General features: G+C 40.2%; 1 protein-coding gene across 1 annotated transcript in view; it reads right to left on the bottom strand.

Annotated features, from left to right (window-relative positions):
• The window catches only part of ofcc1 (orofacial cleft 1 candidate 1), an 81,008-nt gene that overhangs the window by 38,106 nt on the left and 22,056 nt on the right, over positions 1–20,846 (bottom strand). Inside the window, exons 12-17 of the mRNA XM_008277967.1 lie at positions 19,438–19,680; positions 15,493–15,641; positions 15,160–15,274; positions 14,047–14,350; positions 6,740–6,831; positions 4,787–4,932 (exon numbers count right to left, since the gene is read on the bottom strand). Coding sequence (XP_008276189.1) covers positions 4,787–4,932; positions 6,740–6,831; positions 14,047–14,350; positions 15,160–15,274; positions 15,493–15,641; positions 19,438–19,680 — 1,049 coding nt within the window. The remainder of the gene's footprint in view (positions 1–4,786; positions 4,933–6,739; positions 6,832–14,046; positions 14,351–15,159; positions 15,275–15,492; positions 15,642–19,437; positions 19,681–20,846) is intronic.

Genomic DNA, 20,846 nt, shown 5'->3' with positions numbered 1-20,846 from the left:
ACCAATCATATTGCAGTGTTAGCCTGTCAGGGAGCTGACAGCTCTGATTTCCATAAAGGAAGCAGCACACTGATTTTGTATGTGTGTGTCTGTGAGATCCGAAGTGACCCAGGGCGCGTCTGGCCACAAAAAAACCCTAACATGTGCACTCAGGCCGAGGTAGCCAGGGGCCTCTGTATCACACATGCATGCACGTACTTGTGCATGTACACAGACATATTCCTGCCCCCTCAGCACAGGAAAGAGCCCTGGAAAGCACTGGAGACTTCGGGGTGACCAGCACTGCCATCTCCACCCACCTCTCCTACCAGCATTACATCAGAATTGATTGACCCTTGCACTGAGTTGTGATTCGGAGCTGCAGTGTGCAGCGGATTGACAGCCTGGAACTAGTTGTTATTTCAGGTGATTTTCTCTCGTTCTCTGTATGTATTGGCAGGCTGATCTCTCTTTCTCTCCATGTACTTATTGGTCCGTCTTTTGCAAAGCAATGACACTGCAGGGTGCATGTTATCAACGTTTTATGCACATGATTCAGTGTAATTAATACCATAAACAGGGAAGGGGAAAAAAAGAGTAGCTCTGAACAGAATAGGTGTACACTTTACTGCTAATCTTTTACTTGAGCATCGATAGGAACTCAAACAGATGGAGGGCACAGAATGATAGAGAAACAGAGACACACACTGAGGGAGTGCTCTGATAGGCTCGGTTGGGGGAAACGGGTGGAGAGGAACATTGGTCCCCAACGAGGCGAGCTAACTGGGGGAAATTAGGTCAGTGTGTTCCCTCTGACTCCACAGCAAGAACAGGCTGTGCACGTGTGTGTGTGTGTGTGTGTGTGTGTGTGTGTGTGTGTGTGTGTGTGTGTGTGTTTCCAGTGCACCTACAGTGTCATACTGCACCACTATAGCAACATACTGTACAGGTCTGTGCTTGTTTGTGTGTGTGTGTGTGTTTGTGTTCCCTACTTGCCACATATTGGCACACGAGTGACTGTGCTACCAAAAGTTGAGTCTGAAAGGTTATTTCCCCCACAGTCACTGCTGTGGTCTTAATCCAGACTTAACAACAGTGTTTGATAACTGACTGTGACCCTAAATGCTCAAATGGTATTTACCGTGATTAATCACGAATCTAATTGAGACAGAAAACAAGGATATAACTAATCATAGCATCATAATTAGTAACAAAATAGTTCAGCATATGAAACAAATGAATAAAGGTTAAGTGACATCTATCCCCAAATGGCCTCACAGTCTTTTGTAATAAAAGCTTTGGGGGACAGACGGAGCTAGTTCTACAGTCATTTGTCCTCCGGAGGATGAGGATGTTCTTCTTTTCTACCTTCGACCCAGCTTTGTCTTCATTCTGTCTCTCTTTCTCTTCATGTCTCCTGATCAGGACAAGTCACACATACTATAATTGATATGAGATTTAGGGGGTATATTTTAATGTAATTAGAATCTTGATAATTGGACTAATTAGATCTAATTGCTATGTGAGAATGACTTTGATTAAAACAGGTTTCTCTCCTCAAAAGGAGAGTAGGGGAAAAAAATAGTTGGGTGACATTGGTGCGACACAATGCTAAAGCTAATTGACAATAATCATTGATGCATGAACATAAGGCCTGAGGTACAGTGGATAAGAGAAGTTATTTTTTCTTAACGATTGATATTTCTTCAAGACTACCTATAGATTAGAGGTTAGGTGGTTTATTTTAAGTGTGACATGTGATGCAAGCTACCATCAGTAACTTATCACTGTGTTGAGCGCACTTAGTATAAAGTGCATACCATCTCAACTGTAAAATTAATTCAGTCTGAGTATGTTTATCTTCACCCAAAAACACAAAATTGGCCCGATCGAATTACAACAGCCGTATTGAATCAGGTGCTTTGATTTTGCTCAGTGCTATTCTGTGAGAAAAAAGGTGGTTAAGATTACACTTGTAGACATCAAATAAGCTGGAAGGTCGGCGAGAGTCTTTCATGCATGTTCAAACAGATATCAGTGGCACAGCAACTCTTCACAAGAAAAAAGACGGATCGTTCCTGACTTGTTTTCATATTCTTTTTTCATTTTCCTGGAATTGACTGGCAATTGTCAATACTTGCAGGAAAACGTGCATTGTATTGTCTTTGAAACTGTGTTTTATGGTCATTATGATTCCACATACATTGTAGGCATTTTATTAGACGTACTTTTGAGATTAACCTGAAACTGTAATAATTTAAAAACAAAAATAACATAACAAAATTGCTAATTTCAAAAAGCAGGGATGAGCTGATCCTGACCCAAAGAAAAAAAATGTAAATATATATATATATATATATATAAATATTATATGTATAAATAAATCACCTGTGATTGTGGCCTCTTAATATGCTTCCAGAGAATGTATTTTTCCTGTCAGTCTGAGTAGATGAACTGATCACGATTATATTTTTGTATTTTAAATCCACTTACATGTAACAGAAAATTTCTGAAGTTTTAGGATTCATTTAAACTGCTAGCTGCCTTTACTGTAATCATGCTATTATATTTTTAAACAGTTGCTAACTTAAAATAAAGTATACTTTGAAATCACACATACGCACACAGAACTGTGACCATACTGTATAAGGCATCTGCCCTCTTCGTATTAATTCATTTCAGTGCGTTTATTTTACTCAGTGAATAAAGCCCTCCTGACTGTGACTTTTACATACTGAATGCATTGTGTTCAAGTATTTGTGTGATTCCCACACTATCTGAACTGAATCTTACTGTTTCTAAGTGTTTCCTTAATAATGCATGAGCATCTGATTTGCACATTTGTGTCAGGACGCCCTATAAAAATCTCAATGAGCTCAGTCTCTTGTGGCTCAATAGATGGCAGTAATATCCCTCAATCACTGCAGTATGAATCCTCTTCCCACTTAAAATACACGAATACACAGGCATGTGCGTACTGTACACTCTTGTGCAGTCGAGAAATGTTATGCACACATGCCCGCTGTCGCATAGGTGCGAAAACAAAAATGAGTTTTTAAAAAAATGCCAGAAGAGATGGAGATGACATCATTATGGCAAATAAAATACAATTTAAAACAAAAAAATCTGTAAACAATCCCTTTTGTCTGAATCTCTGTCAGTCCTCAGGTAATGCAGAGAGGCCTGGAGTAAGTCAAACAAGACAGTGGGAGAGGTGGGTGAGGGTATGACTTTGCCACGTTTTTTTTTTAACTTCATTGTGAAAGCGAACGCTGGCACTGTATCTTTCTAATAGTCTGATTAGGTGAGGGCAAAATAGCAGCCTTTAGCTCAGAGATACTGTAATGTGTGTGCTTGTAAAGATGAAATCAATAGCAGCAGCACCTTCACAGGGCATCAGGGAACAGCCGAGGCTTCAACTCAATACAATCCTTACCTATAACTGACAGAAACGTCTCATCTCACGGAACCCGGCAACTGCTCAGAGGTAAAAAAGCGGCACTATGAATAATCGTGAAAACCATTTAATTGTGTCCCTTTGTGTGCAGTCTGCCTGGGCTCTGTGTTCGTTTTTTATATTCACTCTCCCTCAAGATAGTCCCTGTGTCGTCATTTGTTGGCAGGATACGCTGGTAATCATTTGAATTCCCCCAGTATGTTCAGAAGATGTCAGGGAGTAGTCTCTGATCTTGTTTAATATGTGACCAGCAGCTATAAATTACGAACTCCCAGAAATGAGGAAACATGGGTACTTTTAAATCTCCGGGGAGAACTCGCTTTACGTCTCTGTTGCACATACATAGACTCCCTCTCTCCGTCTCGCGCCCCCCCTCCTCCAGTGCAGCAGTATGTCTGGTAATCTCCTCCCCTTAATTTAGTTGACATTCAATAAAAACAAATACCTGTGACTTTTTTGTTGAAATAAGCAATTTTGCTTTTAGTCTGTTTTGATGCTCCATGGGTGTACGGTGCTGCACCTTGTTGCTTTTGACAAATTTGGCCAAGGTGTTTGAAATTCTGTGCTTCCCGGTCTTTTTTGTATTTCATACATACTTGTTTTCTAATTAAAATCAAACGCTGTAAGCTACAGTGAGGAGGAAAACAATTTTTTCTTTTTTTTTTTTTGTCATGTAACCAGTGACATTATGGTTATAGGTTGAGCAATGCTTGGTTTGGCTTCCCATGCAATATTGTTACAAACCAAATTAGTTTGAGGAAGCACTACAATTTTGTATTAAAACTCTAAACCACAAAGCAAAATTTTAACTTATAATTAGCATATTATTTTATTGTACAGATTTTAGCCCATATAAAATAAAATAAAAAAAAGCACAAAAGTTAAGATTTGTTGAGCAAGGGACACGTTTGGATACTGAGTTAAAGTATGAAAAATAAAATTAAAACTCTTGTGGAAAACTTAATTTCTGTGCTTTCTCGCAAGTTTGCTTCCTTTTACTTCAGGACAGATGAGGCCATGAGGCTCTGGAAATTACACTGCTCGTGTGTTGTTTATGTTAGCAAATTAAACCTGAGTTATATAGGATTAAAACTACATCAAATGTAAATCCCATTTAGTTAAGAGTTCCCTTGAAAGCCATGTGACTACTGTATCTTTATCTGTACAGGAGGAGTTCTGGGCACATTTTGTTGTCAGTGTCTGTCTGGTTGATGCTGTACACATCACTGTCTGTGAGGCAGAAACCACTTGTCACCCACATTTTTTTCTTCTTCTTTTTTTTTTTTTTTTTTTTCCCCCCACATTTGAATTTTGCAAGGCTGAGGCAGGATAATGAGTGGTGAGACTTACTGTAGGGAGAATGTATACTCCTCCATCTCCTCCGTGGAGAGGTTCTCCATTGAAGGCTGCATCTTCTGTTTGTCTGCCTGCCGAGGCGGTGCACTTCTGCCGCTCATGCTGGGGCCACAGCTATTTGTCTTCTTGATTGGCTTCTTCTGTGAGGAGCAGAAATCGGGGAGAACACATGCGGATGTCATTTGTAATCAAAGCAGGAAACGGGCTTCTGAATTTATCTTGGGGGATGCACACGGTGACAGTGACAGTGTGCATGGCACTTTGGAGCCTCTCCTATATCTCACCCGCGCCTCAATTGACATGAGACAAGAATGACGGCAAAATCGCATACGGCATGCCATCCTTCAAGTTGAGTTCATTTGGGAAACATGCGTACAGTGACGGTGGTGTTAAATATGTGATATTTGAGCAGCTGGCACTGTTTTTTTTCCACACAAGTCGTTTACTGTCATCGTCATAAACACAGTCAAATGGAGTTAGGAAGTGGGGTTTTAAATTTTTCACCAAGGTACTTGGGAGCAGATATTATTTGTTAAGCCGCCAACATGTTAACGGCTTGCTTTCCTTGGCCCTGTCAGCCCTGCCTGTGTTGCCCTTGGGTGGGCTTAGTGCCTTTCTGCTTGAAGTTGTGAAATACACACTGATGTATGTTAATGAGATCCACAGTTGGAATAAGCAACCTCTCTCTTTCTTCTAGCCCTTTCTCATTCTACCTCTCTCTGTTTCATTTTTTTTTTTCATCTTTTCCTCTCCTCCGTCTCTCTCTCCATCTCTCCCTGTGAGATAAACTAGGCCAAGGAAGTAGTAAATGGGCAGAGTCCCATAAAAGCTCCATCCGTTTTCATAGGGCAATCTTTGCCAAAGCAAGCTTGGATTCCAGAGTGATGATCACAATAAAAAGGTGGAGCGAGAAAGAAAGCAGGGAGAAAAAAAAATGCAGGAGATATATAAACCACAATGTTCTCCAGTGTCTCCCCACAATAAATTTAATGCAATACCTTAAGAGTGGATTCCGTATATAGCTGGATTCCTGCCCTGTGGGCAAAGTGGTCGCCTGGAGAAAATTCATTTTAATTAGGCCTGCACTGCAGGTTGAAGGGCTGAAATCTGATCCCTCGTGCTCCCAGGCTGGGGCAGGTTGAAGATCACTCCACTTAATCATTAGACAACTGGGTTCCACACCACGACATTTGACAGAGTTAGCAAGGTTTTAAAGAGAGGGCAAAAGAGGGGAAGAAAAAGGCATGGTCTACAGAGGCTGCAGAGAAATAAAACCTCATATCAACAAACTCATTTATTTAACAGGTCATCACTGATTAATGGTGGTCTGAAGAGCCTCTTGTACATCAGCAGAAGGAGGTTAGTAAGAATAAAGACTAGCAGGGATGGAGGAGAGAGGCAGGAGGGGAAGATGTGTACATGCGTGTGAGAGAGGGATGCTTGATGTTGTTCATAGGCTTCTAACTACCTCAACAATAACATCACAACAACAAAAGGCCGCAGCGGAGGCACAATGGCAGGGGCGGACCAGGAGGCAGCAATGCCAGATCAGCACAAAGAGTAATTTTGCAATTACCACTTCAAAGTATGGCAGGTAACATGCAGGCTTTGATTAATTTAGCTTAAGTCTTCTGTAGCACAGGAAGAGGCGTGTTTAGAATGGTTTGGAGAAAAAAAAAAAAAAAGGAAGGCCTGGCTGGCATTGCTGATTTCACAGAATTTGAGCTGCTTTGGCTTGTCAAGCAGATCAAAACTGGCTTTGAAGGCTGAAAAATACCTGTTAGTGTGAAATGTATTTTGACAAATCTCAGATAATAAGCCGGGGAAGTGTGTGTAGGGGTGCAGAGAGGGGCGGGAAGGGAAGGGAAAAGGAGGGAAAGGAAGGGAAAAGCAGAGAGGGTACTCATTTTAAGGGTGGGAACACTTCCCTTTAAATCACAGTGTTACCTTGTAGTGAATCCCACCCTCTGCTTTCTCCCTACATGGATCACTCTTCTCCCCAGTGTTTCCAGAAAAGGCTCCTGAGGAGAAATTCTTCCCTGCATCCCAAAAAAAAGAAAATACGTGCAGTAAGTGTGAAAAATAATAAAATGTTTGTTATCTTTTGCAAATCACATCTGACAATCATTATACGATGATTGAGTGCTAATTATATTATAAATAATTACTAGTAAGCACTTGTTAGACATACTGGTGAAATGCAGCAATGAAAAAAAATACAAAAGAGACTTTACACTCTAAATTATGAATCTAATTTCATTCAACACAATAACAATTAAAATTGCATATTTACTTACGTGAAATAAATTTAAAATTGAGCTAGAGATGCAAAAAAAAATCCAGCAAGATCCAAGTACGAGAGGAGTAATTGTTTAAAAAACAAACAAAAAAAACAACAACGTTGTTTGCAGTGTACCAAGAAATCAAATAAAATACTCTTTGCATTTCTAAACACACTTCAAGTCTCTTTTGTCTTGTTTTTCTTCTCTGAGGCAGGTACTGAAGATGTTTTGGTGTGCTATCTGGAGACTTGCAAAAGCAACAAAGGGTGATTTTAGTCAGTAGAGAGAAGAAGGAGTGTTAACTTATGGAGCTCCCTCTACACAGTCATCTGTGTCTCCTCCAGTCACAGCTGAACCTTCCCAGCCTCAACGCTCTAATGTATGCAATTAGAAATGATGAAAAATCAAAAAAGAAATTAAATTTGGTTGTGATACATTTTCTCATTCTTCTCTTCTTTGTAAAATTACTTTTGAAGTGTTTTTCATACTCCATTTTTTTTCCTTTTCTCTCTATCTCTCACTTTTTTTTTGCTGTAATTTAAATGGTAAGCCGCCAGATGTGTGTCTCATGCTTGAAGAGTCGAAGATCTGCATTATTTAGCATATTAACATTCACAGAATTTAAAAAAGGGTTCCTGCTTTGCCTGGAGGTTGTAATTAAGTAAACCTTAGCTTGATACATGTAAAAAATCTCACTATGTGAAACTTCCCCCCCCCACCATGGAACCAATCACATCTATATAATACATATGGAAAACTCAGCAATGATATAATTTTTCTCTTGCTGCGAGATTAAATATATCAGTAATAATAACTTAAATATAGGCCACACATCAGAAATCCCTCTGACAGCTAAATTGTACTACATGTAAATGGCAGGAAGACTCTGCTCACCACTATATTTAAGGGAGTCTGAAATCAGATTTCACACAGATGTAGGTTTTAATTACCACCACTCTGCTGGTAAACATTTGGAATGCCTACAGTTGTAAGGTAAGAAGGTTATATTTGTTCTATTCTTGGGATAAAATATATATATATATATGTATTTCTGCATTTCCTTGACATTACATAACTGTAAACTCAGTTTTGTGTCAACATCAAGATCAGTCAAATGTCTTGCGCACACAGTGTAAACACATCTTGATATCGTGAAGATATTTTTATGCACTTTGAAAGAAGTGCTTTAAATAAATAAAAAACTGACATACAAAGCATTGCCGTGATGAAATGTTAAAAAAAGGGGGGGGGCAGCTTAAAAGTAAAGGGGGTGGATTGTAGTAAAAAACTAAAAGTTAGAGACCTTTCAATAGTAATTACAAAATGTGAATCTGGAAAATCATTCTTTTTCGAACTCTATTTAAGAAGATTTTTGTCTTATTCCCTTTACATAGCTTCTAAAATATCCTAATTTCTCTATTTGTGTTCAAAGTTGTAATGCATTGTTTTAATAGTTTATTGCTGAAATCAGGTAAAAATGCTCTTGACTACATTAAGCAACCTATATCTGAGCTCCTGTGCAGACAATCTGAGAAAAAGCATTGCAACCCTCTTTTGCATACATACCAATGCACACATCTCAACCTTTATTAGCAACAACAACAGCAACTTTATAGAGTGGGCCCACCATGGATTAGGATGCTTTCTTAAACCACACAGCCAAATACATTTGCACACACACACGCACACACACACTCACTCATTACACCAGGCCCCACTTTCTAATGCTCAGACGTGGTGGAACCAGAATCGGTGCGGAGGCAGCATCGACAGCTTTGACAGCTAAAGGCTACGTCCGTGAACTCAGAGTGCTGGAGCTGCCACAACTCCAGCCTCTCCGGGCACTCAAGGCCAACAACAAACTCCTTGTTATCCCCTGCGCTCTGAGCTGTATTAAGACCAGCACACATACTCATCCAGTACACACACTGCATTGATGCACCCACACACACACACACACACACACACACACACACACACAAAGGCAAAGATATTAATATGTAGACACTTGCATATATGCACAAATATTTTCCAGGGTAGAAATATAAGAGTGTACCTCACAGACACATAACTCAACACACCTCTTTTCTCCCTTGCTTACACACAAAAACAGGCCAAGTAAAAAAGAAAAGCCTGAGGGCTGTAACACTGTTGAGACCCCATCACTGTGTTACCGGTGAGATGGAACCAGACTGAGATGGCGGTTCTTGCTCACCTAGGCCCCTAATTGCCTGATGACTGGTCCAAAGTTACAGAGGAATCGAAGGTTAGCGACTCGCGGATTACCCCTGAGTCCATGTCACGATCTCGTGTTAAGGTTGCTATGATACTGTGAGGAATCGATGTTGCTTCACACGAGAGTTTATTTTCTTGTAATCCATTGCATTTTAATGACAATAACAGACACTCAGTGCATACTAATACGTACATATTTGTATGCCGTTTTCCCCGTCTCACTGGTGAAGTCTGCTGGTCTTGAAAGTCAAATCTGTGTTTATCATGTTCGCTGAACCGAACATAGACTGCACTTGTCTTATCACACACAAACTGGAAATTCTCAAGTGCATTTTTCAAGACAAGATACTTCCACCTTTGGGTTTGTTTGTCCCATACACTCTGTATTTGTCCTCCACATGTGGTCCTTTAGGGTTGTTTACCCTAATGTGAGGGTTTACATGTGTATCTCTGCAAACAGGCTTCAAAGGTTGAATCCAGCCTTTTGGAATCCGGACATTGTTGAATTAATCGGCGAGATGCAGGGTGAGACTGATTGAGAGGGTATGATGTAACATTGTGGTTTGAAACTCTGATGACTGGGAGTGGGCTGGAGGGGAGAACATCCTGAAAGTGCAGGGCAGCGCTCCAAAGAAGACATTAGATGAGGAATCCTCGAAATCACCATCCATGCTCTAGGGGATGGATGTTAACATGCATTTGTAAAAAAAATTAAAATAAAATGAAAAAAAAAAAAGGGAAAGAGAAATGAGGCAGTGATACAGTTATGGCAGACTCATCTGCGTGCTCATAGTGATCTACTAAAGGCGATCATGAAACAAGACGCTAATCTAATTAGTCATTTGGGTTCAAACAAACCCAATGTAACTGGATCATTCAGTTAATGTGAAAGGTCACTTAACCCAGTGTGCCTCTGGCTAATCGCTACGTTAAGAAGCCAAATACACTCCATTATGCTTGGACAAGTCAACTGAGGTAAATCAGATTATTATTGTCCAATAGCAAGTTTATCTGAAACCCCAAAACATTAATGACCACACAGTAAGATTAACAATAATCTTTCTTTTTTTCAATCAAAACTTGTCAGAGTTATTGTCTTGAATTGGGATGTCAGGTTTTGTTCTGCACTAGACACCTCACAAGCACAGTGATTTTTCTATGGGGATTAATTAACTTAAGGCCTCAGGAATACAAACTTCCAGTCTTACTGTCAAGCATAGCTCTGTGTACGTTATCACAATGACAAGAGGTCCCCATATGCTTGTCCTGACTCTGAAACAAATGGGTAATGAGGAAAATCCAGGCATTACATGCTGTAGAAAGTGATCTCCACACAGCACAAGCACACATCAGAAATAGGGAGTCATGAAATAGGAAGGAAATGTCTGAAAACCCTCAGACTTCACAAAGAACCGGGGGGGGGGGGGGGGGGGGATAATTCGGTCCTCTGTTTCTCACTGAATTGGATTTCCATTTCTTGGCTAGGTTAAAGTTGTCCATCCAATTGCTCCCTCCAACCCTGACGTATCACCCCATCTGAATGCCATAATTTGCTCCAGAGGTAATGCAACATGAACGGATCTGTATGCAAATGAGGCACAAACGTCAGGTCGGCTTAGGGAACGGCTCGGATGAGGTGTTGTGCAGGACACCTTTTGATCCGTTATTTCACTTGCGGATCAGGTTCACTTCCCAAGCAACCTCCTCACCTGGCTGTGAGAATGTGTGTGTTGACATCCATGCCTGTGTGAGAGCCACAGCTTGCAGCTGTGTGTGGTGAAGAGACCTGGTACCTTTTGCCTTGTGTGGCAGAACATAAATCTCCCATAGTGAGTGGTTCTCTCCCTCCCTCTCTCTCCTTTTCTCTCTCTCTCTGGAAAGGCAGTCAGTTCGTTGGGGACACTTCCCTTGTGGGCGTTAGGATCTCTGTGGGGGGTCACAGGTCAGCCAGCGGAGGAAGCGACAAGCTGTGAAATGTAAAAGACCAATTTCTTCCACATGTTTCAGTGCTGGGAGAACACTGCCAAGCTGTCAGCCGGCATCACGTTTAAAATGGGCCAGGGTGCTACCCAGCAGACCTGTCACAACTCATTTGTAATTAAAAAGCCTGTGTGATGTTTAAAGCAGAGCACCCCAGAAACTTTTGAGAACTGTTAAATAAAGATGAGCTGTGCGTGCAAAAAAAAGAAAGAAAGAAAGAAAAGCGAAAAAAGGACGATGTATTAATAACAAAGAAGCTAGCCATCCGTCTTTGTAGTAGATCAATACCAAATGAGCCCGTATTTGATTTCTGGCAATGGCCAGGATGTTGGATGATTTAGGTAGGAAACAAGAATATTATGTTTTTCAAATAAGGAAGCTGATCCTTGCTACAATTAACAGAGTCATTAGCCCGCTTTAGATGTGGTCACAGTTGTAGTGTTGTAACATTTCATCCATGTATCTGATGGACATATTTATATCTGTTCAGGATCATGTTGCATCTTCTTCCAGCATGCATTGTAAGTAAAGCAAAGGAGCACCTGTCCATCACAAGACTAATGAAAACACACCATATTCTCACGTGGGGATGTAAGTTTGCAATAAAACTGACCTGCAGGTCTTTGGACTGAAACCAGAGAACCCAAAGGAAAATGAAACAAACATGGGGGAACATGCAAAGCACAGAAAACTCCATGCTCTAAAGCACCACTAACCACCGAGCCGAGGTGAAGTCCCTAACAGAGCTCATTTGCAATACAAAATCATTTCATCATCTGCTTTGTGTCAGACTCTCTTAAAAAGAACTGTTATGAAATGAAGGTAGCAGAACGACACTTGAAAGTTAGTATTCGAGTCGATAATGACAAATTCAACATGGTAATCAGAAATGTTTTATGAATTAAAGTTTTAAAGTGCTTACTGGACTGCAGAGAAGGAATTTCAGTCAACTGGCTATCATTTGAACTCAGTGTTTAGAGGTTTTACTTCTCTGTAATGGTGTTTTCTTTAATGTTTAAAGTAAAAAAGATTCTATTACTGTGTTATTCCATTAAGGCCACAAAGCACGGAAGCCAGGCCATATTTGTGCAATGAATCATTAATTTGAATGTGTCAAGTGAAAAATGTTTAGTTTGATGTAACTGAGCACAGAATGGGTTAAACAGCAGTGTCCCTTATGAATGTAAGAGACCTGCACTTCTGTGCATCTTAGTGACCTACTGTTGATAAGTTTCTTTTTTACAAACATTCCTTGGTGTGCAAAACTTTGTTGGTAGCTGCTTACAAGAGTGTCGTCAACCTACATTTCACATTGGTTTGTTCATTTTTGCTGACTCAATAATAAAACTCTATTTCAGAATTCAAAATATAATAATATAATATTGTGTAAAATGCTAGTTAACAATCTTTGACAATCAGCACAGTCATTAGGTGTAAATTTCCCCTGCTAAATTTGATATATAAATAAAAGTTGAGCTAAAAGGAGCTTGCTGAGTCACAAAAACCTTGCTTGCTAATACGGCCTATGCATTTTGTTCAACTTTGGTAGCTTTGTTGGTTGTTGACCCTGACTTTCCTCTCTTTATTTGACAATATAGGGAGTTTGGTGGTTAGATTACTGTCACTAGGGTAATGAAGTAAAAAGCAAGAAACTTGGCAGCTATTGGACAAATACTGTATGGCAGCTAGCTAGGTCTGGAAACCATGGTAGTTTGATGTCTGCAACAAATTAATTCTTAGTAATAGTGAGAGCCTCTGTACTATTCCAGACCACAAGCCAACTTTAGATATGTCCAAGTGGCAAGCAGTCATTAGGTCATACATATACATCTATGCCATAGAGAAGCCTAGCATCTATACAAAGCTGAATTTACATGTATAGGCCTCAATAAGCCCATAAAATGACCTGGATCCACAGTTTTCTTCTGTTCATAGCAAATGGCATGTGATCCCCTCATAATACTGAACATTTTCTATCCATCTTTTTCACAGATGGTGCAGTTTACTAAACAACAACTCCTTGTCATCTCTGCTTGGCTCTGCTTGATATGTCACGAAGAATGCTGCTTTCTGCCCCCTAGTTGCACATGTTTCTCTGTGATGATGTAGGTTTTCACAGAAACCCATCAAGAAAAGACTGTAATTGTATTAGAATATTTCGTAACTGTGGTCCTTGAACGACTGACAGATAAATAAAAAATAATGCTGTTAAAATGCAGGAACTAAAAGCCATTTTTACTGGAAGAGAACATTTAAACATATCAGCAAGACTAAATACTGACTATTTACGAAAAAAAAAACAACATGTTGTTGGAAAGCTTAATCACAATTTTAAAACCTTTTTAATGTGTGGTTGCTAATTGGACTTAATTTCCCAGTGCTTTCACGTCAGTGCACCGAGAGTTTGTTTGCTTTTTGAAGTGGTGATATTTGTCTGAATGTGTTACACGTCTATCAGGGTCAGCCAGTGTTGTCCTTGCTGCTTAAATATTTGCCTGAACTAACACTAATGCTACAGTGTTTCTGTTGGGTTTTTTTTTTTTGCATGTAATCTTTCTGAGAAGAAGTCCTTTGTTTGATGTAACTTCTGTCTGTCAAGCTTGGCCCACCGTCTCTACCCAACCCTACCTTCGAGCACAGAAGGAGAGTTGCTGTAAGTGAGACCTGCCATTCTTCTTTTCCCAGTACTCGTGACATTAGGGTGACATTTTCTCCCCACTGTGGCGTAGTTGGGGGTTTTTAACATTGGACCCCTACCTGGCAGAGATGAGGAAGAGCAAGCAGAATCAGCTGACAGGTGGAGAGGAGACCCCCGGTGAGAATGCAGCACAGTGGGCTCTTCTGCTCTGCGGCTGGGGCCCGCATGCCCCTGCTGTTGGAACTGTGGATGGATGGGTTGAGGACAGAAGTGGGACTGTGATGGGAGCTGGAGTGGCAGCTGGTTCTGGGGTTGATCATGATGGACCTCAGGTTGGGGCATGACAGGGAGGTTAGAAGTTGGTATCGATACGGTGATGCAGTGTTCCTGCCCCCCAGATGCGCCAGGTGGAAGCCTTTTTACCTGAAATGCAAAAGCAGGAGGGAAATAGGTCTGCCTGTGTGTGTTAGAGGTCTACATATGTGTTTGGTGAACATTAGTATAACCTCTTCATGTTAATGTCGCTAATAGTTATGTTCATATTATTCCATTGCATCACCATTGTTTGTTAGAAAACAACATGTGTATGTGATTATTTTACAGGTGTTTGTGATCAAACTGCAGACATAGAGAATTATTAGTATTTGTCATAGTGTGCCATAAAATAATTCAATTAAGCCTAGAAATGTGACAAGAATATTGTACATCCTATTGTGCTGTGCAAATGCAAAGATGCTCAAAAACATCCCTCAGGAATCAAAGCAACTGTAGACAACATTAATGATAATGCAGTAATACAAACCGCATGTCACAGTCAAGGGGACAAATAAAGAGGCAAACCAAGACAAAGAGCTTTGTTCTGGTTTTTAATTCAATTAAGATGTTTACTAATCTAATCAATGCATCAGCTCAAATGCATCCGGAATTGCTGGGTAAAGATGTGGTTCTCGTTTGCTCTCTGGGGCCAATTTCCAATTTCTCTGTAAAAGCTTTTTATCATAGAAAATCCCAAAATCCAACCCCCTTTTATTCATATCCACCACTCTGCCTCCCAAACATCCCAAATAATAGGAAAGGATCAGAGTGAGGAAGAAGATGTACACACAAGCATATGGTTTAACTGTTAAACTTACACATAGCTGCACGCAATTATGAATGTAAATGTACGAAACTGGAGACGAGATCTTCAAAACAAACATGCGCTCGTATGTTTCCTAATCGCAGACACGCACCTGAAAATACAGGTTGCACAGCCAGTGGTCTAGATCAGAGGAGATGAGGGCTTCAATTTTTTTAAACTGGTCCAGTTGCGTGCTGGGCTCCCCCCTGAGCATTGGAGTTTTGAACCTAGGTCGATGACACATTATCATTAGTAACCACGGTACAACCAAATCTTTGACAGTCAGAGTGCTTGTTTATAATTATTTCATCCAGTTGGACTACTTTTAGTCAAAATTAAGGCTTTTGCTCAGAAAAATAATTAGAATTTCATGTGTTTTTATGTGTCCGTAGTGGTGTATTGACCTTCAAGTGCAACAAAAAACCTTAATCAGCAACTGACCCACCTGCCCTGGATGAGACTGAGGCTTGGCCCACAAACCGGAAATGCCCCCCAGGCCAGTACGGAGCTGATGTGGCTGCTGTCTCCTGGTAGTGTGATCAGTTGGAATATTAGGACCATGGAGGGGGCGATCTCACAGGCGGCAGGTAAGATCTGCAGAAACATAAGGAGGCAAAAAGTCACTCACAGTTCTATTCAGGTGAACACACACGCCTGCAGGCTCGAACATATACCATACTAACCGTGCATAGACTTGCTCACAAGCATGAAGCCAATGACAAACAGACACACAGAGGGTAACAAACAGGACAGGAGCCCTCGGGGAGTCATTTAATTTACATCCTAGACTTGAATCCTCCCTTAACTTATTTCCTTGTTCTGTTTAGAGCCTTCTTAACTGCCATTCTTACCCGTCCAACTCAGCAAATTGCCTAAAAGGAGATGTTGGAGTGATAAAGACTGTCGGCATCAAACATAGCATGAAGGAGAGCTTGAGATTGCCGTTGCAGTGTATGAACTGACAGTTACTGAATTTGTGATTCAGTGAGGCCACCATCAATCACGCTGATAATATTAAGGGTGTCTTGTGTGAAGCTAAAAGTGTTAGTGGTTAGCAGTCAATGGAAAACACATGCATTCTTATTTACCCAGAGAATGGTGGGTTTGGCTAAAAAATGAACTGACAGTAAGGTGTGTGTGACTTCATCCATCACTGGGTGGAAATATTTTATCCTTTTATTAGTTGTAATGGAAAATGCAGAGGACTTGTTTTAACACATAAATCATGTGTATCCCTTTCAACGCCCCCCCCCCAAAGTCTGCTTTTGGTATGCACCTGTGAAATGATGGGTAGTAGTGTCTGACTCAGGACATAAATTTATGGCATAATATCAGGGATTATAGATACTGAGGATATTCATATTATTCATTTACAGTAAGATATATGACCTGCATAAATAGTAATTTGTGTGCATGTGTGAGATGCCTTTGTGAGACATGAGCACATGTTTGCATATGTGGGAAGTCTTACTGTAAAGAAATGTGGGGATTGTTACTGTGGGAAGTGTTACTGTGAGGTTTGTGAGAATGGATGATGTGCTTCACAGTTTTCCCACTTCCTGTGGAGCCTCTTAAACCATTAGAAATATCCAATTTAATTAAAAACAGGAGTGAGGGGAAACAAATAATGACTATAATTGTGCAAGACACTCAGTTCACAGTTAAATGACTCTCTCTTTCTTCAATGACCAAACACAGAACAAAAGATTGAAAAGAGGAAAAGACAAGACCAAACTCATGAGCTGAATGGTCCTATGAGGTACACATCTCCATATGTACTTCCTAGGATCTTTCCTCATTTTGTTCCTGACTTCTTTGTTTTTGTATTAGAATGTGGAATTGTATACTTTTACTACTACAGTAGTTTAGTATAAAAACTACACAAAGACCATGGGCCTATCTCAACTCTTCTTCACACTCTCCTGCATATCCAAGACATCTCCAACTGCGCAGTTTCTGTCAAAATCCAAACACACAAAGAAAAGGATGAGTGAAAAAAAAAAGTGGGAGAGAGAGATAGAGAGGGAGGAAAGGAAAATAAGCTCCTGGCTTCCTCCTACCATCACTAATTCCTCATTTCCTCTTAGAAGGCACTGCAAGCACTCCTGAAATCTCACGCTATAGTGTGGGCAAGGGGAGAGAGTGAAAACATCTAAGCCAATCTTGGTAGTCTCAGACAAATCTGATCAGCGTTTCCACCACTATCAATGAGGACAACAACAACTGGTTTGTCTATAAAGCACAGCTAAGGGTTTTTGGGAGGAGAGGAGAGAAGGCAGAGTGACATGAGGCATTTACCATGCCGTACTTAAACCTTTTTTACCTCTGAATCAGATCCCAGGTCTGCATTCAGTTTATGCCAGCTTTTACCCCATCCTTTATGTTTGATGGGAGCTGGAGACAATATTATCAGGATGCTCTAGCTCAGTGAATACGCCCACCACCACATTGACAGTGTCCACATGTGCTAAATGCTCCAGCTAGGCCTTTAGAGTTGCCATCAGAACAGTGAAGAAACCCTTTCTGAGCCTCTACAAGACTCTATGGGATCAGGAGGGACACTGAATTCAGTGGCTTCTGTTTTAGGGTTTCGCTTGTGAATCTTTTGTACTGTGCACATACCATCAAAGAATAAACATAACCAAAGAGTTCTAATCCACTGGTCAAAATCGACCATCCAGAATAAGTATGTGGGTTTTTTAAGATTAGTGCAGCTTCTATAGAAAAGGCTTTCCTTCATATCAGAGGTTTAGGAAAGTGGTTTTGAAATGCATAGATTTCATCTAATGTAATCTGCTGTGTTGGTTCATCTAAACAACCAAACAGGAAAACATATTTAGTCTTCTATTATGAAATGGAAATGGAGGTTGAGATTTTTTAATACTCCTCACAAATATATTTTTGTCAATTCGGCATAACTTTTCTATTTTTGCTTTTATCCTCCTCGAGCCTCCTCCTAGCTCAGCTCTGTCACGGATGCTGAAAGACACACAGAAAGGAAACTAAATGTTTCAGTCCATTTGTACTTCATTTTCATTTCCAATAAAACATTACTTCCTTATATAAATGAATAATTGATATTGGGTTTGATTTACATGCATGGATTAAATGTCATGTTTGAGAAGTTGTTGTTTTATTCATATGGAGATCCCCAGAGAAAACCTAGAGGCTGCATGTGGCATATTTTCATACGCTGCCTTTTACAGTAATATAACTGCTCATAACCCTGTCTAGAAACTGTTCTACCTTCCCTGCAACTGATGAAAACAAAGGAAACAGAAACAGGAAAACGAAATTTGGTCATAACATGCAAGAGCGAAAACTAAAAATGCAGTGGGGTTTTTTTTTTATTATTATTATTGTTATTTTATTTTACAACAGCACACCATGTTTTATTGTTTCTTCTTGAAGTTTGCACTGGACTACAATTTAGAATTTTTTAAATTTCATACTGAAGGCTTTATTCATGTCATTGGAAGTGAGCATGTTTTAATTTAGGGTCCCACCGTGTCAAAATGGCTTACAGATAAAAGATGTGTTTTATGTTTATTTCAGTTTTTTACTGAGAGGAAAAAAAATAAAAAATTCAAAGCAAGTGCCCTAAATCTTATACGCATCAAGGGGTTCTAATTTAGTAAAAAAAAATATATATAATGAATTTTTTTTTTTAAAAACAGTCATTAATCAAAACTAGATTCTGTTGTTTTCCTGATGAATAAAAACATATTCATGTCAACAGAGGAAAATATATATGTCTTTTGTATTTTTCAATGGAAAAGTCTTTGTTTTGCTTTTTGGTTTTTTTTTTTGGTTTTTTTTTCAGATTCATGATTCCCTTTACCAACTCTGTCAATGCTGACTGCAAATCATTTTGAATTCACAAGCTAAATGTTGGCTTGCTCAGAATTATTCCATAGTCCCATATCACATGTTTTCAAAGTAATCTGTTGGTGTTTTCACATTAGTTTTGCAATTCAAGTCATCAGTTATCTACTTTTTCACATATGCAATTCATTAATGTTAGTTTAACAATCTTAGACTTGTGTCAGTGCCCACATGTAGCTCTGCTAGCAAGATGGTGGAGAGGACAGCTTTTACAACGTGCACTCATTCACATTATTTTGAATTGAGTGAAAAGGGCAAAAACAGTGCAATACAAACTGTGCCTGAGTCATGACAAGAGTGTGTCAGCTGAGCTGTGCTTGATGATGCGACAGCTCAGAAACACCCACAGCTCCTACTAATAACCAGTGGTAACGTTATGCATATTGAGCTACTTTTTTTTAAAGCAGTAATCTTGCAGTGTAACAAGTTACTTCTAAAAGGAGCATTACCCAACACTGTTTGTCAAATGACAAACAAAGCTAAAACAAACAGAAATTATAGCCACCGTCAACAGGCTCTGGTTAATGTGCAGGTCATTGTCGTAGAAGCGGCCCCGATGCTCTGTCGGCTCAGTGGACGTTGCCCATGTTTGCTGGTTTTTCTTATTGTACCAGGGCAGAGCTGGACCCCCGAGACGGCTGTGAAGGGCCATACTGACAGTATAGAGACCCCTGGGAAGCTTGTCTCTGGTGGCTCTTAGGCAGCACACACACACCTCCAGAGGCTGGAGAGCGTTGTTCTGGTCTCTCTGTAAGACACAAAGGGCAGTGCATTAGTTGTGATTGCAATACTTGACAAATTCTGTTTCTCTGTTTTCCGTGGAGGCTAATTAATCTTGCAGATCCTGCATTGTGTCAAAGAATATTTTAATGAAAAGAAGATATTTTTTTTGTTGTCAGTAGCAAAATTAATCATTTGTATGAGACAAACAGATTATACACAGTGAGGACCCGTGTTATTAGAGTCAGACCATATTGACAGTATGTGCTAATTGTAGAAACTGATAATCAACTGTAGTAAGCAACCGCTGTTAGGTGTGTTAGTTTGTTGCTGCAAATGACCACCAGAATATCAATTACTGCATCTCACACATAAATAGTTCATCTCTCTCTAAGGCAAACGGGGAACTGTTATGTTATGTAATCTACACCTTCATGACCACCACCCCCTATTTCTGTAAAGCATTTTCTAAATATTGTTTGGAAAAGAGCTGCACTATATTGCCAAAAGTATTCAATCACCCATCCAAATAATCGAAATCATGTGTTCCAATCACTTCCATGGCCACAGGTGTATAAAATCAAGCACCAAGGCATGCAGACTGTTTCTACACACATTTGTGGAAGAATGGGTCGCTCTCAGGAACTCAGTGAATTCCAGCGTGGTACTGTGATAGGATGCAAGCTGTGCAACAAATCCAGTCATGAAATTTCCTCACTCCTAAATCTTCCACAGTCAACTGTCAGTGGTATTATAACAAAGTGGAAGCGATTAGGATCGACAGCAACTAAGCCACGAAGTGGTCGGCCATGTAAACTGACAGAGAGGGGTCGGCGGATGCTGAGGCACATATGGCGCAGAGGTTGCCAACTTTCTGCAGAGTCAATCGCTGCAGACCTCCAAACTTCATGTGGCCTTCAGATTAGCTCAAGAACATTGTGTAGAGAGCTTCATGGAATGGGTTTTAAGAATGGGTTACAATTATTAAGCCATTAATCACCAAGTGCAATGCAAAGTGTCGGATGCAGTGGTGGAAAGCACGCCACCACTGGATTCTAAAGCGGTAGAGACACGTTCTCTGGAGTGACAAATCACGCTTCTCCATCTGGCAATCTGATGGACAAGTCTAGGTTTGGCGGCTGCCAGGAGAACGGTACTTGTCTGACTGCATTGTGCCAAGTGTAAAGTTTGGTG

The sequence above is a fragment of the Stegastes partitus genome, unplaced genomic scaffold, assembly GCF_000690725.1.
Source record: "Stegastes partitus isolate 25-593 unplaced genomic scaffold, Stegastes_partitus-1.0.2 Scaffold111, whole genome shotgun sequence".
Classification (NCBI taxonomy): Eukaryota; Metazoa; Chordata; class Actinopteri; family Pomacentridae; genus Stegastes; species Stegastes partitus.
Note: the sequence above shows the minus strand (reverse complement) of the source record. Positions and strands in the feature narration are given on the sequence as shown.